The following is a 22,041-nucleotide window of genomic DNA, read 5'->3' on the forward strand; positions in this document are numbered from 1 at the left end:
AGTAACAACTGCGGCCCCCAGATGACCACTCACTGGCCTTATGAGGAATGTTCCAGAATGATACATGAGGTACATGCACTCTGAGTTCTAGGCTCCTTGGATACAAGCAGCACAAACACTTCCTGTGAAGGCCATATCTGGAGCAAGCGGTGGGAATTTTTCCTGCTGTAATCTAGAAATGTTGACTCCCTCAACTTACCATGTGGCTCCTTGTCATCTCCAGACCAACTTCCTATAAAGGTCAAGGTCAGTTCTTCTGGGGCTAAATTGCCAGAAACTTTTCTCAATTGTCACTGTAACTTCTCTCTAGTACCTCTGATGTCTCTCCCTCTTCTTATAAGGTTACCAGTTCTATCAGATTAGGGCCCCACCCTTATCACTTCATTTAACCGTAATTCCCTCCCCCAAAGCTGTCTCTCTCCATATACAGTCACATTGGGGTTTAGGGCTTCAATATGTGAATTTGGGGGTGAGAAGGATACAATTCAGAACTTACAACCACTCTACAACAAAATACGGAATTTAACCAGCATCCCACCTTAGCAACCCATAAAAGGAGTCCTCAATTTGGTTTTAAGCAATCTTAACCCTATGACTTCAAACAGTGTAAGACATCTTTCAACAATATCATACAAAGACCCTTAGTTGCTAGTAGTTCAGAAAGTTCAAGATTTGAGTTTTAAATTACCCAAAACAGTTAGCTACCAGCATCACAGACACTCTTTGGACTTGGCATTCCTCTTCCTCTTGAAACTGTCATTATTCAGGACTGTAGACCTCTATTTACCTCAGGCGACTACAACTAATAATAATTCACTTGCGTGTTTGCCCAGTGCACACCACGAGTTGTTACTTTCCTACGCTAGGAAAGAAACAGGAGTCTCACTTGCCCCATCTCACCCAAACACCAATCCCTAACACCTCCAATATTCCAAAGATTCTATTGCCTATTACATAATCTTCATACCAAACTCTGACTTGGTTAAGTTTCTTTAACTGCAAGCAAACAAGCAGAAAATGAAGTATTGAGAGGATGGTAAGTCGTTTAAGGAATCGCAGCCTTGGAAAGCACAAAAACTAGGGTGGCTCCAAAGATCACAACCACAAGGGCACCAGCATCATCCCTTTAGGGAACAGATCCTTCTCCCTTTCAAGCTCCAGAGAGAATCTGATTGACTAGGTCCCTCAGAACTGTAAGACAAGGTATGGCCAGTTACTCAAAGGAAAAGAGAGAGTGTAGTCAAAAGAAGGAGGCAAGGACTTCTCTGGTAGCACAGTGGTTAAGAATCCGCCTGCCAATGCAGGGGACATGGGTTCGAGCCCTGGTCCGGGAAGATCCCACATGCTGTGGAACAACTAAGCCCGTGCGCCACAACTAGTGAGCCTGCGCTCTAGAGCCTATGAGACACAACTACTGAGCTTGCATGCTACAACTACTGAAGCTCACGCACCGAGAGCCCACGCTCTGCAACGAGAAGCCACTGCAATGAGAAGCCCGCACACCACAATGAGTTGCCCCCGCTCGCCGCAACTAGAGAAAGCCCGAGCGCAGCAACTAAGACCCAACGCAGCCAGAAATAAAATTAAAAAAAAAAAAGAAGAAGGCAAGGAAATCTGGGCAGAGGAAAACAGAAAAACATGTATTTTTGGTTTTATTTTTGATATTATGATTATGAATTTATACTAGAATACAGGTCTGAAAAAATTCTTTTCATTTAATATAGCACAACTATCTTTTATGGCTATATACACATTTATAGTTTTTCAACAGCTGCATATAATTCTATTGAAAGAATACAACATAATTAACTTACCCATCTGCCCATTACCCTAAGTTACTAAGAGTTTATCATTAGAAATGTTTCTCATTATACATTTACCTACCTGTGTTGTACACTTTGGTTTCTGAGGAATATTGATTCGAATGGTCTATACATACAGCAATTTATATAACAAACAATGGAACTGTCTTGTTCTTCACACATTCACCAAAACTGGGTATTATCACTCTTCTGTGATTTAAAATCAATCTATTGGGGGAAAAAGTCAATATCACTTTATTTTGCATTGCCTTGATTACTAATGATAGTGAGTAATTTTCCTTAGCTGTTTTTATTTCATCTTCTTTAAAGAGGCTGTTATCTGTCCATTTTTCTGAGTTGCAGATGTTACTATTACTGATTTGTAAGAGTGCTTTAAATATCAGGGATTATTGCCCTTTGTCATATTCGTTGCAAACATTTTCTTTCAGTCTCTCATTTATGTTAACTTTGATGTTTTCCACACAGAAGTGTTACTCAGTTTAATGTCAGCTCCTGAGTTATGTGTAATAGTTAAGAAGGTCTGCCTCAAGCCAAGGTTATAGAAATATTCTAAATTTTTCTTGTACTTTAATATTGTACCTTTAGATCTCTAATCTGTCAGAACTTCATCAGTGTGCAAAGTATAGATCTATGTCTTTCCAGAGAGCTAACTGTCCCAAGGCCACCTGATCAATCCGTCTTTGCCCCACTGAAATAAAAAATCCTTTTCATCATATATAAGGGCAGTCAAAACCCCCTACATACTCTGGATAAGATCATCCATCTCCTAGCCTTGATGCCGAAGTAAAGAGGAAGCCCCAAAGCTCCATTTTCCAGTGTCCTCTGGATAAGAGCTCCCATCACATGGCCACAGACAGCAACCAAGAGGAAACCCAAGAGCTCTGGGTACTCCAGGTACCTTCAGGTGTAGGAGGTGCTCCAGGTAAGTATTCTCCTCTAGTGTAAGAGTATCTACTAAAGGGCAGGGGATCTCATTTTGGGTGATGAAAATGTTCTAAAATTAACTGTGGTGATGGTTGCACAACTCTGAACATACTAAAGTCATTGAATCATATACCTTTTTTTTTTTTTTTTTTTTGGCTGCGCCACACGCCTTGCAGGATCTTAGTTCCCTGACCAGGGACTGAACCCAGGCCATGGCAATGAAAGTGCCGAGTTCTAACCACTGGACCACCAGGGAATTCCCTGAATCATATACTTTATGTGGGCAAATTGTATGGTATGTGAAGTCTCTCAATAAGACCATTACCAAAACAAAACAAAACCCAAAACAAAACCCTCCACCAGCCTCTAAAGCACGACTGACAAAGAGTGAACAGAACTCTCGTGAACCTTGTTAAGCCATCAATTCTTCCTTCCTGCAATACTCGGAGCATCGTAATTATCTGCTTTGAGACTGTCATGATTATTCTCATCATGCCCTTTGGGGCTGAGTCTTTTCTAGTTCCTCCCTAGTCCCTTGGTTCTAATGCCCATATGTTCTGGGGGAGTAAAACACTCCCTCCCAGCTCTCCCCGGCTCCCTCTTTAGATCATTTCTCATCATGTACAAGTAGGTACATGTCACAAACTTACTATATAGTATTTCAATTTTTAGTTTGTCTTCTCCCACTAGATCTGTGAAGAAAAACGTTTTTGTACATTTTGTACCTCGCTGTATCCCCAGCACCTAAAACAATGCCTGGAACATTAGTAAATGCTCCATTAATGTTAATTTAGTGATTACTACAGTAGTACACTCTTTGCTATATCACAGTACTATCTAGGTGGTCAAAATGAGCTTGTCAAGTTAAAGACACATAGGGACTTTTTTTTGGACTATCAATGAATTTACGTATTTAACTTGGGGAGAAATATCGTTGCCAGACTGAGTCTGTCTACACAGAGACAAGTCTAGCTTTTCATTTACTCTGTTTTTTAATATTTAAAAAATATTTAACTTTTGGGCTTCCCTGGTGGCACAGTGGTTGAGAGTCCACCTGCCGATGCAGGGGACATGGGTTCGTGCCCTGGTCTGGGAAGAGCCCACGTGCCGCAGAGTGGCTAGGCTCGTGAGCCATGGCCGCTGAGCCTGCGCATCCGGAGCCTGTGCTCCGCAACGGGAGAGACCACAACAGTGAGAGGCCCGCGTGCCGCAAAAAAAAAAAAAAAAAAAAAAAAAAAAAAAATTTAACATTTAACATCCACATTCATAAGCCAACTGCAATATATATGTTTTCCTGTTTTGGTATTAGTCTTGTCAGTCTCATAGAACAAGATGGGAAGCTTTACTGTATTTATTTTATGCTCTAGAACAATTAAATATCACAGGGCTTGTTTGTGATGCTTTTCCACAGGTGAAAGTGTTGAACTACCTTTTGTAGTTTATTTCATGGCTATTAACCTATTCAAGTTTTCTAGCTTGTTCATTTTAGTTCATTTTTAATACTACCCCGTAGTTAGTCCTACATTCTACCTTTTGTTCTAATTGGCCTATTATCACTTGTAAGTGCCAGGTGAGGTGAGACTCTCATCAACAATGCTAGACGGCATTATATTTATTCATAGAGGGAGGTGCAAGCCACCATGTTACCTCGTATATCATACAATCTTTCAATTCTGAATGTGTTCATTTTTCCTACCTACTAGGAGAGTAAAGAGTTCTCCGTCTACTTTAAAATTTGTAGGCTTCTTAGTCTTGACCTACTGGTTCATTACACTTGCAGCTGAACATAACTGTAAGGAAAACTCTACCTTAATGGCATTAATTATAAGCACAGGAAGGTATGCTAAACTCTTTAAATGGATTATCTAACATATTCTTCAAAACAAGTGTTTCAAATGGAAAAGTAACATGAATACAGTTCTTTATTTTTAAAAGATTAAGCTGGCTACAGTGCTAAAAATGCACTTGAGGGAAGCAAGAGGAAAAATGGTTGCAACGCTAGGCAGAAATCCAAACGAGATGGTTGCATCTTTGACCATGATAATGGCACGAGTTGGAAAGAAGTGGATAGATTTAGAATATTGAAGCTAGAGGACCTGGTGGTATGCAGGTGAAGAGGAGGGAATAATTGAGGATGACTCTCCGGTATGAATTCGCTGATGGTGAGCAAGGTGTACACTCTGCCTAAAGGCTTTTCCACATTCTTTACATTCATAGGGCCTTTCTCCAGTATGAATTCTCCTATGCAGCGTCAGATGGGCAATCTGGCTGAAGGCTTTGCTGCATTCCTTACACTCATACGGTTTCTCTCCTGTGTGAATTCTCTGATGTAGAGTAAGGGATTTACGATGGCTAAAGGCTTTCCCACAGATGTTACATTCGTAAGGTTTCTCACCTGTATGACACCTTTGGTGACAGATCAGAGATGTCCTCTGTCTGAATGCCTTCCCACATTCAAGACATGCATATGGTCTTTTGCCAGAGTGGAGCCTCTGATGTTGGACAAGATAGGAGCCATCACTAAAGGCCTTCCCACATTCAATACATTCATAAGGCTTCTCGCCAGTATGAACTCGCTGGTGTTGAATAAGGTGTGCAATTTGACTGAAGGCCTTCCCGCATTCCTTACATTCATATGGTTTCTCTCCAGTGTGTACTTTCTGATGTTGTGCCAGGTGTGCATTCTGGCTGAAGGCTTTGCTGCACTCCTTACATTCGTAAGGTTTCTCCCCAGTATGAATTCTCTGATGATGGGCGAGGTGCGTGCTCTGCCGAAAAGCTTTCCCACATTCCTTACATTCGTAGGGTTTCTCTCCAGTATGAACTCTTTGATGAAGAGTGAGTGAGCCACGATGGCTAAAGGCTTTCTCACAGATATTACATTCATAGGGTTTCTCTCCTGTGTGAATTCTCTGATGGACAGTCAGGGATGAGCCATGGCTAAAAGCCTTCCCACACACATTACATTTGTAAGGTCTCTCTCCAGTATGAATTCTCTTATGCTGAATAAGTCCTATATGATCAGTGAAAGCCTTCCCACAATCAATACAATCAAAGGGTTTCTCTCCAGTGTGACAATACCTCCGATGACGTATAAGAGAAGCGTTCTGCCTGAAAGCTTTCCCACAGTCAATGCATTCATAGGGTCTATTCCCAGAGTGAATCCTTCGATGATGAGCTAGAGATGAACAATCACTAAAAGCTTTCCCACATTCGATACATTCATAGGGTTTCTCTCCAGTATGAACCCTCTGGTGTTGAGCAAGATGTGCAAGCTGGCTGAAGGCTTTATGACACTGCTTACATTGATAAGGTTTCTCTCCAGTATGAACTCTCTGATGTTGAATGAGATGAGCATTCTGGCTGAAGGCTTTCCCACATTCAGCACATTCGAAGGGTTTTTCTCCTGTGTGGATTCTCTGATGTTGAGCAAGGTGGGCACTCTGGCTAAAGGCCTTCCCACATTCGATACATTCATAGGGTTTCTCTCCAGTATGAATTCTTTGATGAAGAGTAAGAGTTGAGATTTTGCTGAAAGTTTTCTCACAGTCATTACATTTCAAAAGTTTCTTTTCTCCATAGACTTGCTTGTGTTTTTTCACAAAGGAATGTGCTTTTAAGCTTTTCTTATTTGTGTCAAAATTATATATTCTCTCTTCGATAGGAAATACCTGTTTTATATAAGATAATGTATTCAGATGAAAAACTGTCCCAGATTTGTTAGAGTGGTCTCCTTTCTCAATAAGGGTACCTATATGACTGATTGTCTCTTGCCCAAAATGTGTCTTCTGACTTACCAGCTCCCTCTCAAACAGGTCTTCACGTTTCCAGTTTTCCCCTAATGTGGAACATTCGAGGTCACAGCTTGTAAGTCTTTCCATTATCATTGCCTGGGACAATTTTTCCTCATAGATGTCCTTGTTTGGAGATAATTCCTTTCTCATCCACACATACTCCAAGTCTGAAAGATATTAAGAAAGCAAACGTCTCCCTTATTGAAAGCAAAAAGAACGGAAACTTCCAAATGAAACCATATGAATCAAAACAGTTGCTGAAGCCCACAAAGGTATATGTTTTTGACAGTTCTTAAAGTTAAGCAGTGTGACCACCCTTGCATTTCTTGAATAAACCCTCCTTGGCTCTGGTATATTATTTCAACATGACTTTTTATTTAAGATATTGCACTAATATTCATAATTGATTTCGTCTGTAATTTCCTTTTTTTGGGTGCTGTTTTGGTAATATTTTGGTATCAAATGTTATGCTGTCTTCATAAACACATTTTTTACAGTTCTCCTTTTTATTCTCTGTCATGGAACACTTTAAACAATGTTGATATTGTTCCTTACAGGCTTTATAGAATTTATTTGTAAAACTATTTGGGGTTGTGGCTTATTTTCTTGGAGGAGGCAGTTCTTAGATGACTTTCAACATTTCTTCAATGGTAACCAGTCTGTTTAAATTTTCTATCTCTGGTGTCAGTTGTGGTTATTATATTTTTGTAAAGTATCATCCATTTCATCCAGGTTTTCAAATTATTTACAGGGACTTGCATTCCAAAAATAGATCCGTATGATTCTCTTACGTACTTAGGCATCAGTGGTCATTTACCATTATTTCTTTTCTTGTATTTTCTTTCATTTGTCTGGATAGTTTATATATTTTATTGGTTTTCTAAAGAAGCCTATGTTGGATTTATTTTCATTAGATCTACTGTTTTCTGATTCATTTATTCCTACTTTTATCTCTAGCAGTATAAATCACTATATATAACTTATTTCAGTTTCCCTGAGATTCATTTTGTTCTTTTTCTAATATCTTGAATTGGATGCTTAATTCATTTTTTTTATTATTTATTAATGTACACCATTAGGGCTATAAGTGACCTATCAATGTCCACTTCTTAAAACTTTGAGAACTGAAAGCAGGAAAAGGCCACACTACAGGCCACAGAATAAACTAACCTTCTCACTTGAAGCTCATTTCCCTGCAATATATGTCTATAGGCTATTATCTGGCTTTCTAAACCAGAAAAACAGCTTTCAAGCATGACAGGGAAAAAAATTAATAAACTGAAGAAAATAACCTGAGTCAAAAATCCCAATAGGTAGAGTAAAAGTGGGAAGACGATGGACAAAGAGAGAGGTAGTAACATTAGTGGGCTAATTTCTTCATCTTTCATATCGGTATCAAAAGACAATGTTTTGAATCTCAAGTGGATGAATTTTAAAATACAAATTTAAAAATAGATGAAGTCATAAAGTTAACAAGTTGTAGAACTAAAACCTTTCCAGTTGAAGGGGGAAAAAAAGACATAAACAAAAAGAAACAACAACAATAAAAAATAAACACCAAAGAGAAAAATAATTAAAAGCAGAGAGAACATAGCTATAATACTTGTTAACTTGGTAAGTCACATTTTAAAGAAAGGAAAATACTTAAACAAGTTTGAAAAACTAAACACAAATCTGTCTAAAGAACTCAGAAATGTTTAAAGTCAGGGATGATTACAACAATACAGTGCTTGAGCAGAACTAGGTAAACAGCAATGGAACATAACAGAGTTCAGAAACAGACTGTGGTATTTATAGGAAATCACTAAAGGTAAAGGTGGTATGTCATACCAGTGGGGAAGAAAAGATCCACTTAAAAAAATAGTGTCAGAGGGACTTCCCACGTGGTCCAGTGTTAAAGAATCCACCTTACAACGCAGGGGACGTGGGTTCAATCCCTGGTCAGGGAACTAAGATCCCACATGCCACAGGGCAACGAAGCCCACACGCTACAACTACTGAGCTCACGCACCTCAACAAGAGAGCCTATGTGCCACAAACTACAGGGCCCACGTGTTCTGGAGCCCGCGTGCCACAACTACGGAGGCCACGCACCCTGGAGCTTGCATGCCACAACTAGAGAGAGAAAACCCACACGCCACAGCTAGAGAGAAGCCCGCATGCCACAACAAAAGATCCTGCATGCCTCAACAAAGATCCCACTTGCTAGAAGCACCTGCGTGCTGCAAACTGCAGAGCCCATGTGCCCTGGAGCCTGCGCGCCACAACTAGAGAGAGAAAACCTGCATGTCACAACTAGAAAGAAGCCTGCGAGCCAGAAGGAAATATCCTGCATGCCTCAGCAAAGATCCTGCATGCTGCAACTAAGACCTGATGCAGCCCAAAATAAATAAAATAAATAAATAAATGATAAATAAATTCTTTAAAAAACATAGTGTTAGAACAAGAAATTTCAATTTGGGAAGGACTTTGAGAGGTATTTTCCAGCAAATATTAGAGGGAAGAAACACCTTTAGGATCGTTTTCCCAACTCTAGTTATCCTGCATTTACCTGGGGGCAGCCCTCTTGTTATCTCTCCTTTCATCATCCAGGGCTCTTTATCCTGCTCCAATAAGGAGATCACATCTGGTTTGGAAATGCAAAGACCTGCATATAAGAGGAAATAAGAAAATTAGCTATGCTGTGAATATTCCAGAGCTATGACAGTCTAAATGGTATTGAGAGAAGAGAAACATTATAGGAAAATGCTGATAAAGTCATGAAAGGCGACTGAAGTGGAAAGACTCCTGGGGGAGGTGGAAGGAGGAATATACTCTTACCCAATGAAGCCAGGTTCCTATAGTTCTCTAACATCACCTTCTTATACAAAGTCCTTTGAGCAAGATTCAGCCATTCCCACTCATCTTGGGAGAAGTCTATGGCTATATCCGTGAAAGACACTGAATCCTGAAATGACACAAATATAATCTTGCTCAATCAGTGTTCATGCCCTGACTTAGCTGGCCTTAGGGTAAAGAGTTATGCTGTTCACATTTGGGGAAAAAAAAAAAATTGTGAGTAACTGCCCTGGGAGGATCTAAATGATCAAGGTCATGTAGTTATTTACTGAAAAAAATTCTGCCTATATTTATATATATTAAGAAAAAGAAAAAATATGAGCGATAACTCTCTGTTCTTGAAGCATTTTATGGTGTGAGAAGACATTCTCAAATAAAAAAGTGTTGACTGCATTCAAAACAGAATATCATCAAGCACTAAATTATTTTATCTATGTTAGGAGTTAGCTCACTTTCTACATGGAAAAACTAAAGAGCTCTGGGACTGCAACAGAAAGTTTCAAGGAATGATGCTGACCTGATGAGTATGACTTCAATCTCCACAATATATTCTAAGAAATCTTAGTGTTCTCGAGATATTAAGAGGTATGCCTAAAAAGAATGAAAGAAAAAAATGCCCAGCACTATTATTTTGTTTTGAAAAACAAATATGTTTAGATTAGGAGAGAACTCATTTGGCAAGTTATTTTTTGATAATCTGCTGAGAAGTATCAAGAGATGATATGAGGTAAGCACATGACAGGTAACCTGTGTTTTGTTACATGGGCTGAATTTCTAACCAACCAGGAAGTGAGGCCAGTTCTATGGCTGATGGCAGATGTTTAATTTCTTCTTCTTTTTTTTTTTGTGTGTGTGATTTCACTTATACCAACATCCAAGAATGAGTTTTAAATAAAACCAGAGAAAAAGGTTAGATTATTATTCCAAAGAACTTAGACTCTGTCACTTACTAGCTGGGTGATCTTTGCCAAGTCAATTAACTTCTGTGTGCTTCAAGATTTCCCTCCTAAAAAAGTGGTAATAATTTTAGTACCTACCTCATGGTAGCACTGTGAGAATTAAATGAAGTAACAGGCACAGTACCTAAGTACTCAAGAATTTTTACCTATGATAATTATGAAGGAGAGATGGGAAAGAAAGAAGAGCAGGAGGCCAGGAAGAGGTGAAACATTTGGTCTAGTATTTCAATAAACGTTTTACCTATATTTTATTTTACTAATTTCAGTAAGCTATAGTAGTTAAGAACATGGTCTCTGAAGCCAGATCACCTATGTTCAAATACTGTCCGGCTCAGCAAACCTAAGCTATTAGTTTTGGTTTCAACTGTCGAAGATACTTTAAATGCTTCAAAAGAACAGTCTATTGCATTTACATATAAATATTCACCATTTTTGTTGCACTTCCTTCATTCCTAATGTTACAAATTCCCTTCTGATATAATTTCTACTGGAAGAACTTCCTTTTGTAATTCTTTTAAAAATCTGTCTATGAATTTTCTTAGTGTTCATTCACAAGAGAAACTATTTCACCTCCTTGAAGGCTATTTTTACTGGACACAGAATTCTGGGTTGACAGTTCTTTTCTTTGAGCACTTTAAAAAAGTTGTTCTACTTTTCTGACTTCTGACTTCCATGGTTTCTGATGAGAAATCCACAGTTATCCAAATCACTGCTGTCCTGTATGTTAAGCACTGTTTTTCTCTGGCTGCTTTTGAAGTTTTTTTCCCTTGTCTTTAGTTTCAGCAGTCTGATTATGACATTTCTGGGTAGGGATTTCTCTGGGTTCATCACATTGGAGTTTGATGAGCTTTATAGACCCACATGTTTATGTCTTTCACTAAAGTTGGTAATTTTTCAGCCATTATTTCTTCAAATATTTTTTCTACCTTCATTTTCTCCTCTTTCTGGGGGGATGTCAATGATAGAAATGTTAAACATTTTGGTATTTTCTTATAGGACCCTGAGGCTTTGTTCAATCTTTTTTCTTGCTATCATTCAGATTAGATAGTTTCTGTTTATCCTCAAGTTCACTAACTCTCTCCTCTGTCATCTTCATTGTGCCACTAGTCCATCCAGTGAGCTTATTTTGGTTACTATATTTTTCATTTCTTGTTCATATTTTCTATTACTTTGCTGAGACTATCTTTCCACTAGTTTCAAGAATGTTCAACCTTACTTGTTGGAGCACTTTTATAACAGCTGCTTTAAAGTCTTTATCAGATAATTCCAACATCGGTGTCACATCAACGTTAGTATCCGGTGGTGGCCTTTTCCCCTACGAATTGAAATTTTCCTAGTTTTTCATTAGCTGAGTAATTTTGGATTATATTTCTGACATTCTGGATATTATGAGACTCTACGTCTTGTTTAAATTCTATGGAGAATGTTGGCTGATATTTTGTTCAGGCTGCAAGTTCTAACCAGCCTTCTGTGGGTGGTGGTTTCAACAGCAGTTCCATTTTCAACCCTGGGCAGTGATATTCACCTTTGTCCTACTTATGCACCAGTGGCCAGCCTGGTCTAAGGCCAGCCTGAGACCTTAGTTCATTCTCATAGATTATGGTATGCTCTTCAGGGTCAGATACATACACGAGCAGCTCAGAGTGAGCTGCTTAGGAGATCATAAACAATTTGATGTGGGTGACTTCCTCCCTCTCTGGGATCTCTTCAGTACTTTGTTTCCCAGGGGGCTCCCCTTTTTCATTCTCTGGCCAGATAACTGGGCCTTATTTATTCCATTCCACTGTGCACTTACCACTTTAAAAGGGAGATTTCTGTTCCCCTCCCCCTCATTCTGAGCATTAGATCCCTTTCCCACTTCTTGAGTCTAAACTAGAAAGTTTCTCCTGCAGTTCTTTCTATCCATGCCAATGCCTACTTCTGAGTTCTGTGCTTGTTGAATCCATGTTAAGAGATACTGGGAGGAAAAAAAAAGGTAATCACACTGCAGGTTTGGTGGGACTTCACATTTTGGGTTTCTTTCCCAATCTGCCTGCTATGTACTGTTTAGAGACTTCAAATTGCTTCTTCATGCATTCTGGAGCATGCATGCTTCATGCATGCATGCATCCCAGCTTTCAGTGGGAAAGACAGGTGGAGCATGCTTAGTCCATTACCCAGAACTAGGACTCTCCCAAATTCAGTGCAAAATGTTATTATTTTTAAAATATTCCATTGGAAATATAAACATTACAGATGTTCAGTGCTTCTTGTGCATTAAACATCATATTGTAGTTCTTCAGTAGCACATATAGCTAGTGCTTATTATGTGCCAAGTACTTTTCTAAACACTTAAAATATACTGACTCATTAATACTCACAACAGTCCTATAAATTAGGTACTATTATTATTCCCATTTGACAGTTGAGTGAACTGAAATTAAGGTGATATGTCTAGTATATGGTGGAGCTAGAATTTGTACCCAGGCAGTTTGGTTCCAGAGTCCTTGTTACTAACCTTTATACCATACTCCGGCACTCTTAAAATATATTCTTCTGACCAATAACAATAATGCTTTTGCTTAAAATGTATATATGCTCTAAGAAACAAGTTTCATCGGTAGTACATGTTCTGTAGCATTAAATCTGTTTTTTTTTTTTAAAAGAAGGTATTTTACTTTAAGTTGTTTATTGTGTCTTTGATGTAAAATAAAACAATTTTAATATTCTAAGTTGTTTTCATTTGATTAGATTTTAAAATTTATGTACCAATTTTTACAGTTTTATAATAATTAAGTTGCTGGTGACACTTGTTCAGTAGTTTAATCAGAACATGAATTATAGTTCTTAAGGTTCTAATGGGTCAATAAGATATTTTACTATTAAAAACATTCCGGAGTAAAGTAAGTGTGAGAAACTCTCATCTGCAAGAAATGAAAAATTAGGAATTCAGTCCAAAGAAATCAGAGATGGGGGCAAGAATTCAAATACAAGGATGATAACTGCAATGCTCTCTATTAAATAGTAAAATATTGGCAACACTTTACCTATGGGACAACAAAGGGCTGATTAAACAGATTATGGTATTCATCCTAGAAAGAAAAAAGGATGTAGTACATTCCCTGGCATTTTAAGACACTATGGCGCCTGTCAAGTAGGGAGGGGAAATCTTTGTTTACTCTGGCGAAAATGTCACCCATCTCACCTGCGCCTGCAGATCTCCTCCACTTCCTTCAATATGCGACTCAGAAATCCCTTCCTCTGTGACTCAAGCCCTCCCAACGCCTCCTCCATCCAACGAGTAACACTGTGCAGGATTTCTCACGAAGGTGGCAAAAAGGAGCTAAAATAAGCAGATTTCCTTCTGCCAGACTGTGGTCTTATCACAGAGCTTCATCGGTACAGATGCAGGGGCACCTTTTTGTAATTCACCCAAAGGCACTCATTCGGGCTATTAATGGCCCTTCCCCTCCACTCCACAGGAAGTCCACTCTCCACCTGCAGCACTGATCACACTGTAAAAATAAATGTTTGCTACCTTTTCGTTTCTCCAACAGATAGTAAGCTCTCTGAGAGCAAGGATGGGGGTTTAGGGACTAGGCAGGTGGTGGCTCTCAAGTCTCCTCTAAGGACTGTGTTTCTGTATTGTCAGATACTTATGAAAAAAATGAGTACAAGGGAAGGGCTCACAGTGGCTCATTTCTTGAGTGAAGAATAAACATTGACTAGGAAAAAGAGGAAGTTCTGTAAGAGTGTACTGGGCTGTTTGAAGCTACCTATAGCCCCATTACTCGTCAGAAAGAGAGGAAACAGGAGCCAGGCCCCAAAGTGGGACAATTTTCAGAAGGAAACAAACATTACCAAATCCTGAAATGCAAGGGAATACTAACCAGGGACATGGCTTTAAGGAGTTCAATTCCCATCACCTTCTCCTTTTCCTGGCTCCTCATGTGGAGAAGGGCTTCATCCTGAGAGGGCACAGCTGGGAGGAAGAGAAAGGAACGGTGAGAGACTCTAGGAACGGTGAGTAGCTCAAATAATCACAACCTAGAAACTTTTCCCTTCAGATCCCTCTGTTCTCACTCCCTTATTCCTACTCCAACCTCCGCTCACAGTCCGGGCACTCCCTGGGAAACCTATAATCTACAGCTGGGGTTCTGCTCTGCTCTGGATTTTCAGGCTGAGGACAATCTCTTGCTCAAAGCCACCCATTCATTAACAACAGAGATGTATTAGGCGTGCTGCATATATTCATACTCTGATGTGACCTTCACGACCTTCAGTGAAATAGGGAATACTGTCACTGTTTCACACGTGAAAGCTCTGGGAAGTGAAGTCTTTTGCACAAGTCACACAGCTTGTAAATAATGGAGCCCAGTCATCAACCTGTCTGCGTGACTCTACCAAGTTATATGCTCAAGCAGACACCAGAATATAACAGAAAAAACACCTCATGTGCAACTAACTACTCAGGACTTATAAAGAGTCTATGAGACTTGAAAAAAGCCATCTTCCCCAGAAAGAGGTATTACCTTTGTTACAACAGAGTCCATGTGGCTTACAGATAGCTGGACCAAAAAGCTGTCAGGAGACCCAGGCTCTCCTTTTGCTTTCTGGCAAACTATAGCTCTGAAGTCCCTGGCCACCTCACCCCACCCCCAGCCCTCCAGCCAAGTTTCTTCAATCAGGAAGAGGATAAAAATATCTGACTTAATTCTGGTTTCTTTCCACTAAACTCCACTGCTTTTTCAAAGCATTATTATAATGATGAATATAAGAATGAACACTTACGGAGCACTAGTTACTATGTGACAGGGACTACACGAAGTGCTTTACAGGTATGAGCTCACTTAATCCTTATAACAGTCCTATGAGGTATAGAATATTATCTTCATTTTACATAACAGAAACTGGGTCAGAAAGTTTAAGAAAAAAAAAAAACTTGCTCAGTGGAGGTCTTGGGATCTGAACTCTTAGGGTCAGCTTCTTAAACTGTCAAAAGTGGTTAAGAATACCCACTTCGGGGCTTCCCTGGTGGCACAGTGGTTGAGAGTCCGCCTGCCGATGCAGGGGACACGGGTTCATTCCCCGGTCCGGGAGGATCCCACATGCCGCGGAGCAGCTGGGCCCGTGAGCCATGGCCGCTGAGCCTGCGTGTACGGAGCCTGTGCTCCGCAACGGGAGAGGCCACAGCAGTGAGAGGCCCGTGTACCGCAAAAAAAAAAAAAAAAAAAAAAAAAAGAATACCCACTTCAAGGGGATTACATGAGGGCCAGTACAGAGGGGGACTCTGGAGTCAGCCTGTCCTGGATGTGAATCCTGGCTCCTCCACTTACTAGTGATTATTTGTCCTCTCTATGCATCAGTGTCCTCATCTATAAAAAGGAGGTAAGATAGTTTCTACCTCATAATGTTGTGAGGTTTGGTGTTAACATACCCAGAAGGTCTTAGAACTGTGTCTGGGCCACAGTAAGCACTCAGTAAACATTACCTATCGTTACTGCATGCAGTAAAACAAGCAAAGAACAACAGGGCTATGAGCAGTGCTTCTTTCCCTTCTCTCTCGCTTTACTCACCTGGCTGGGGGCGGGGGGCCGGGTAGCGGGAAACAGAGAAGTGTGAGATGGAAATGGGGGAGTATTTCTGTTCACCTACTAAAAGGTGACTAAGCCATGGAAAGGCTGGGATCCCTCAGCACTTCCAGACGAAGCTGTGAATCTCGCCTTCCTCCCAAGTCGCATCCCACAGTGATAATGTAGGATAGGACTCTAACAGGTTAAAAAATAAAAATATTAAATACGGAGGTCCTCCTTGGACAGCAGCACAGCACTCAGAGGTAATGTTCTAATGGGGAATGCTCTCTCCCCTGGGTCCTTGGAGATACGCAGACAGACCTGGAAGGGGAGTGTCTGGTTAGGAGACTCTGGGCAAGTCAAGACCCCTCCTTGAATTCAGCTCCACACTCTGGCCCGAGATGACCGTCCAAATCTTTGGACTTCTGGGTCCCCCAGACTCTGAGGCCAGGGACGTCCTCCTCCAGCACTTGGGCCCAGGAACAGCACCCCCAAACCTCAATTTTCACTCCTGCAGCCGTACCGAGGCCCTCTGCCACTCTTACCTCCACACTTAGTCCCGTGGACGTGTGTAGTGTCCCTACTTCCACACCCTCCAGGCGGGGCAGGCAAGAAATGCTTCAGCCCCACCGGCCCAACCAGGCGCCTTCCCAGGACTCCAGGGCTTTGGGCCACACTGGGTTCTTGGTGGTGGAGTCAGGGTGTGTGGGGGGCTGGGGTGTGTGGGGGGGTGTCGGGGGGTGGCCTCCTCCGGAGGCGTTTCCAGTTCTCAGCCACGTAAAATCCTTCATTCGTCCCAATACACGCCGTCGCTCACATGCTGCTGGGACGTGCAAGGTGCACAAAAGACACGCGCAGAAACACGGGCCCCAGTCACACACTTGCCTCCTCTGCGCCCCACCAGTCACATCTCACACCCGCACACACTCTCCCCCCCATTCACACACGTACCTGTCTCCTCCTCCCGGTCACACACACACACACACACACACACCACGCGCTGACGGTCACAGTCGCCAAATTACGAGCGCACGCTCACGACCCCGCCGCCCCGCATGCAGACCAGGACGCTGACCTCTCGGCGCCTCCCCGCGCCCGGCTCAGCCGCTGCCGCCGCCCCACTCAGACTTCCTCCTCAGAACCGGCCAGACTCGCTCACGTCCGGCTTTCAAGTCCTCGTCGGAAGTGGGCGTGTCCTCCCAGCGCAAGGGCCCTTGGGAAACGTAGTGCAGACAGGGGTGGCGGTGGCTTTCTGAAATCTGAGGACTAGGCTGCTAGGCAGGGTTCCTCCCCGCGGCCTGGTGATCACTGCCCTCTGTCCCCTATTGGTGCCTCCTGGTCCGGAACAGAGCTACCTAGAAGCCTTTTAGCTTCCGGGTCCCAGAAGTTTTGGCGGCCCCCATGAAAGAAGCCGAGTCCCGGGGACTTCTGGGAGCCGTCGCCGGGCTCGGAGTGCGCAGGCGCAGCTGTCAGGCACTGAAAGCCGAGACCCGAGTAACAGCTCACCCGCGCCTCCGCCGAAGGTAGGCGGGGTCGCAAGAACGTGGAGCGCGCAGGCGCCTTGAGCAAGGGGAAAAGCCAGGGAAGTGGGCGGAGCTTAGGAGAGGCGGGTCTAGGGGCGGAGCCTTCGGGATAGAAGAGCGGAGATTTGGATTTTGCCTGGTGCTTTGTGCGCTTGCGGGTGTGTGTGTGTGCGCGCTCTGGGGTTTAGGGGAGGCAGATAACTTATTTCCAAAGGTCTACAGAGCAAGAGGAACTGTACTTAAGAAACGACGTCTTATGAGCCTCAACAGCATCTGTACTTAATTTACATGACAAGATTCTTGACTTTGAGCTGATGCTATAATGAGATGCGATTTGGGGAGGGGCCTTGGAAGCCGGTGATTGTTTTGTATGCCGAAGGGAAATGAGTCACCAGGGGCCGGAGGGCAGACTGTGGTAGGCATCCATTAAGGTGGCTCCCAAATGATCCCCGCCTCCTGCTATTCATAACCTCATGTAATCCTCTCCCCTTGGAAGTGAGCTGGACCTAGTGACCCACTTTTAATTAACCAAGTACAAAGATGAGGGGATGCCACTTGTAATATTAGGTTACATAAAGGCTTCGGCTTCCACCTTGGGTACCCTTCTCTTGCCTGCTCACTTACAAGGAAGCCAGCTGCCATGTTGTGAGCTGCCCATGTGGAAAGGAATTGATGTGTTCAGCCAAAGGCCAGCAAGGACCCGAGGCCAGCCAACAGTTTTAATGAGTGACTTTGGAAGATGATTCTCCTCCCATAAAGCCTTCAGGTGACTGCTGTCTTGTTGAGAGACCCCAGGAGCCAGAGGCACCCAGCTGAGCCATGCCTGGATTCCTTACCCAAAGAAGTTGTAAGATGACAAATGTATGTTTGTTTTAAGCCACTAAGCTTTAGCGTAGTTTGTTACACAACAGCTAATGAACATACTATCACAGCCGTTACTCTGTGATTCAGTGAGTTAAAATAGGGATTCTATCAGTAGTCAAAGATACCACATCGATAGAACTACAGCAGCTGCTATCACAATTAAAACTCAAGTGTCATTACCTGCACGTATATGTTTGTTTTTCACTTTCGTAATAATCCACTGCTGTTGCTCCTGAGTGACTGATGGCTTTCCTCCAAATAGCGGATTAGCGGCCCAGAGTTCTTCCATCTTGCCGTTTTGCCATTCCATACAATTGAGATTCTTCTTCCAGCTGGGTGGTACATCCTCTTCTTAATAACCAAGCCCTAAGTGACACACGTTTCCTATTCAAACCACAGCCAGAACTGGAAGCCATAGTGGCTGAGTAATGCAGGATGTGCCTCGGCAGTCACATTCCGGAATCGATTTTCAAGCAACAGAAAGGGAAGCACAAACTTTGGGCAGTTGTCTAATCAGATCATAGGTATCATTAACAAATGCTACATACCCAGGACCTTGGAAAATAACCATATGGGTTTGTGGTCATTGTACCTGCTACAAGCTACACTACATAAGAATTCCCCCATGAGCCCTCACTCTGCACAAATACGTCGTTCAGGAATTCCAGCGGAAATGTTCATAGAGACTGATTACAATCTTTCAAGGAGACTCAGTCTCCTTTCTGTTGACTCAAGTCGATGTGGGACTTGGATGCCATGCCATGGAGTGCTTCTAACTAAAACAAACCTTGGGGATCAATAAGGTAAAAATGTCAGATATCATAACATTCTTAGGATTTCTGTGTTTATTGTGACCATTTCGTTTTATTCTCATGATTAACTGTTGCGTCTTATACTCCAGCTACTGCACATGCCCTAGTTCAGTGCACTTTCCAAATGTAATCACTGTCATGAGAAATCGCAGTACCTAAAGGAGACAGGAGATTTTTAATATGCTGGTACTTCATGTCAAAAGGACATAGAAAAGCTACTAGACCCTGACAGGGGAACTTTCAAAAGATAAGTCAGGGGTAGGGACATAAATGATCCAACCCAGCACTATAAACTCTTGAATTCTTTCAAGTCCTTATATATTATGCAATGTAAATTTTAACCCTCAAAGTGACGTTTCCAAAAATGTGTCCTAGATTTTTGATAAAGGATATTAAGTATTTCTGGATGACATAAGTCTCCTCCCCGTCTGCATTTCAAGACTAGAAAAGCAGACTCAAGAGTTTTGTCATGGATGTATGGCAAAGAGAATGAGTAGGCAGGTTTCTTAAGGTATGAGAGTCAGAAGTTTTCTAAGATGCTTGAATCTTTCGTGATAGCCCCATTCCAGTTACATGGATTCAAGTCTTTCCCAACACTTCACTTTCATTGAAGAGAAGTGGCGAGGTTGGGAATTCAGTACGTATCATAGCTCAGCAAACACTTGGATCTTCTGTTGCACTTGGCTTTCAGGATTTGCCAGCCCCGTGGTTAGAAGCAGTTAAGAAGACTCCCAACACAGTCATAGAAAGATCTGACTTCAATGCCTTTCTTAAGGTCAGAATTTCAAGTGGCCTTTCACTTTTAATTATCTAATTTCATCGTAAACAAGCACCACACTTACTTCTGGAGCTAGCATTGCTCACCACCTTTAGTTTTTGGTAAGAGCTATCCAGCCCCTTGTGTGCAGTGGGCTTATGATCCTGCTACATCATGACTATCCTTTCCTAACACAACACAGGATTACAAGCTTCTCTTTTAACCTATCTCTTTCAATCAGCCCTTAATATTCTGCTTCTCTGTAGTCTGAGAATCATCCTCTAGTACCAATTTCTATATGAGAATAAAAGATGACTCCAGCTTAGAAGTTAAATATTGAAAGGATACCAGATACCTTGAAGATTTAAAGAACCGAACAAAACTAGGATGTGAGGATGCAGGAATCATTTTAATGGATCAGACAGGTAGAGATGCAGAAATCTTTAGGCTGCTGCCAAAGGATGACTCAATTCCACCTATTTGCAGTCCAGGAGTGATGTTCCATATCTTTATAATAGCTGTTACAACAAGTGGCCCAACCAATCAAAAGGAATACTGACTAAAAGAAAACATCCCTTATGGCCCATACATAAAGCCTAATATTTGCCCCGTGTCTCTGGTCAAAATACAAAGAATTAAAAACCTGACTGGCTTAATTAGAGCCATGTGTGACTGGCAGTCCAACAGAACAATACAGAATGAAGGCAAAGTGCCAACAAAGAGTTAGGAAAAGCATGTGTTAAAGACAAAAACAGATTTCAACATATATACTGAAAAAATATATATATATAGACACACACACACATATACATGCACATATATTCAATATTAATTTTGATTCTATGACTACAAGATTTTACACATAAAGTTCTGCAAATCACATATTGCATTTAATATATTGTGGACAGACAATACTCCATAGGAGCACATGTAGAGCTTAATCTCTTTTTCTAACTGGACAATACTGTATTGAATAATCACAATTTAATCAATCTGCTTGGCAGGATACTGAAATCCTATTTGTTGTAATTAAAAAGAGTTTGCAATCAGTATCTATATATTTATTCCACTGGGATGAAACTCCTAGATCTAGAATTACTGTTTCAAAAGGAATGCATATTTATAGTGTGGATAGGTCATGCCATATTGCCACCCCAAACAGGAGGAGACAAATCTACACTGGTAATGATGAACAGCCTCCTGTTTTCCCACAATAACTAGTATGGGAAATTAACTGCAGTTTAGATTTTAATCCATCTGCGAGTCAAGAAGATTCGTTTTAAATCTGTAATTTTCTGAGCAACGAGGTTAAGAACCTAACAAATTTTCTGTATTCGAGTTTTTCCACTGTGACACGCCTGTTGGTAAGCACTGCCTAGTTCCCTGACTGCTTTGTGTCATAGCACTGTTCTTAAATGACATATTTTTTCATTTGCATTGTATTTTCTGCCAGTTGTCTCTTACATCTTTTTTTTTTTTTTTTTTTTTTTTTTGCGGTAGGCGGGCCTCTCACTGTTGTGGCCTCTCCCCTTGCAGAGCACAGGCTCCGGACGCGCAGGCTCAGCAGCCATGGCTCACGGGCCCAGCCGCTCTGCGGCATGTGGGATCTTCCCAGACCGGGGCACGAACCCGTGTCCCCTGCATCGGCAGGCGGACTCTCAACCACTGCGCCACCAGGGAAGCCCTCTTACATCTTTTTTGACACCTTTCACCATATCGAACTTTATTTAAATCTTTGTATAGGCCAGCTTACTCTCTTCATGTCTTCCAGGGCTCCATGTCCTACTCAGTAAAGCCTTCCTCCTTTCTGTGTTCGCCTCTAACATATTATTTCATAATTAGAGCCGATAAATACAACTGTATTATATTTCTCTGTAAGGTCTAGGTATGCTCCTCTTTTTGGAGAGTGGATAATCAATTGTTACAACATCATTTCCCCAATAATGAAACACTAATCTTATTATATACCAAAACATTGTTTCAATGATTCTTTTTTTTTTTTTTTCTGGCCGCACCACGTGGCATGCGGGATGTTAGCTCCCCCACCAGGAATCGAACCTGCACCCCCTGCGGTGGAAGCAGAGTCCTAACCACTGGACCGCCAGGGAAGTCCCAGCAAAACATTTTTTAAATGTCCTGCTATGTTTGACAAATCGTCTTTCCTTGTGTGGTTTTCAACTGCCAGAGCAAACATA

The 22,041-nt window shown here is 41.7% G+C and overlaps 2 protein-coding genes across 11 annotated transcripts in view; both read right to left on the reverse strand.

Annotated features, from left to right (window-relative positions):
- The window catches only part of ZNF71 (zinc finger protein 71), a 29,283-nt gene extending 27,310 nt beyond the window's left edge, over window positions 1–1,973 (reverse strand). For both annotated transcript variants that reach the window (XM_081217354.1, XM_081217349.1), the window contains exon 1: window positions 1,885–1,973. The gene's annotated coding sequence lies outside the window, so the exon portion shown is untranslated. The remainder of the gene's footprint in view (window positions 1–1,884) is intronic.
- A 70-nt stretch (window positions 1,974–2,043) lies between these two features.
- On the reverse strand, window positions 2,044–17,190 carry ZNF470 (zinc finger protein 470). Of its 9 annotated transcripts, XM_081217345.1 has the most exons (8): window positions 16,966–17,190; window positions 16,436–16,710; window positions 15,894–16,085; window positions 14,208–14,299; window positions 9,362–9,488; window positions 9,093–9,188; window positions 6,545–6,708; window positions 2,044–6,418 (listed from the first exon to the last, which is right to left on the reverse strand). In XM_081217345.1, exons 4-8 carry the CDS (start codon window positions 14,265–14,267, stop codon window positions 4,835–4,837), a joined length of 2,031 nt encoding a protein of 676 aa, XP_081073471.1. In that variant the 5' UTR covers window positions 14,268–14,299; window positions 15,894–16,085; window positions 16,436–16,710; window positions 16,966–17,190; the 3' UTR covers window positions 2,044–4,834. The 9 variants fall into 9 exon arrangements, with proteins under 9 accessions (XP_081073471.1, XP_081073468.1, XP_081073464.1 ...); XM_081217342.1 differs by having other exon boundaries at window positions 2,044–6,708; window positions 15,969–16,085; XM_081217338.1 differs by having other exon boundaries at window positions 2,044–6,708.
- Window positions 17,191–22,041: the final 4,851 nt, after the last annotated feature.

This window comes from Mesoplodon bidens (assembly GCF_964165515.1).
Source record: "Mesoplodon bidens genome assembly, chromosome: 18".
Classification (NCBI taxonomy): domain Eukaryota; kingdom Metazoa; phylum Chordata; class Mammalia; order Artiodactyla; family Ziphiidae; genus Mesoplodon; species Mesoplodon bidens.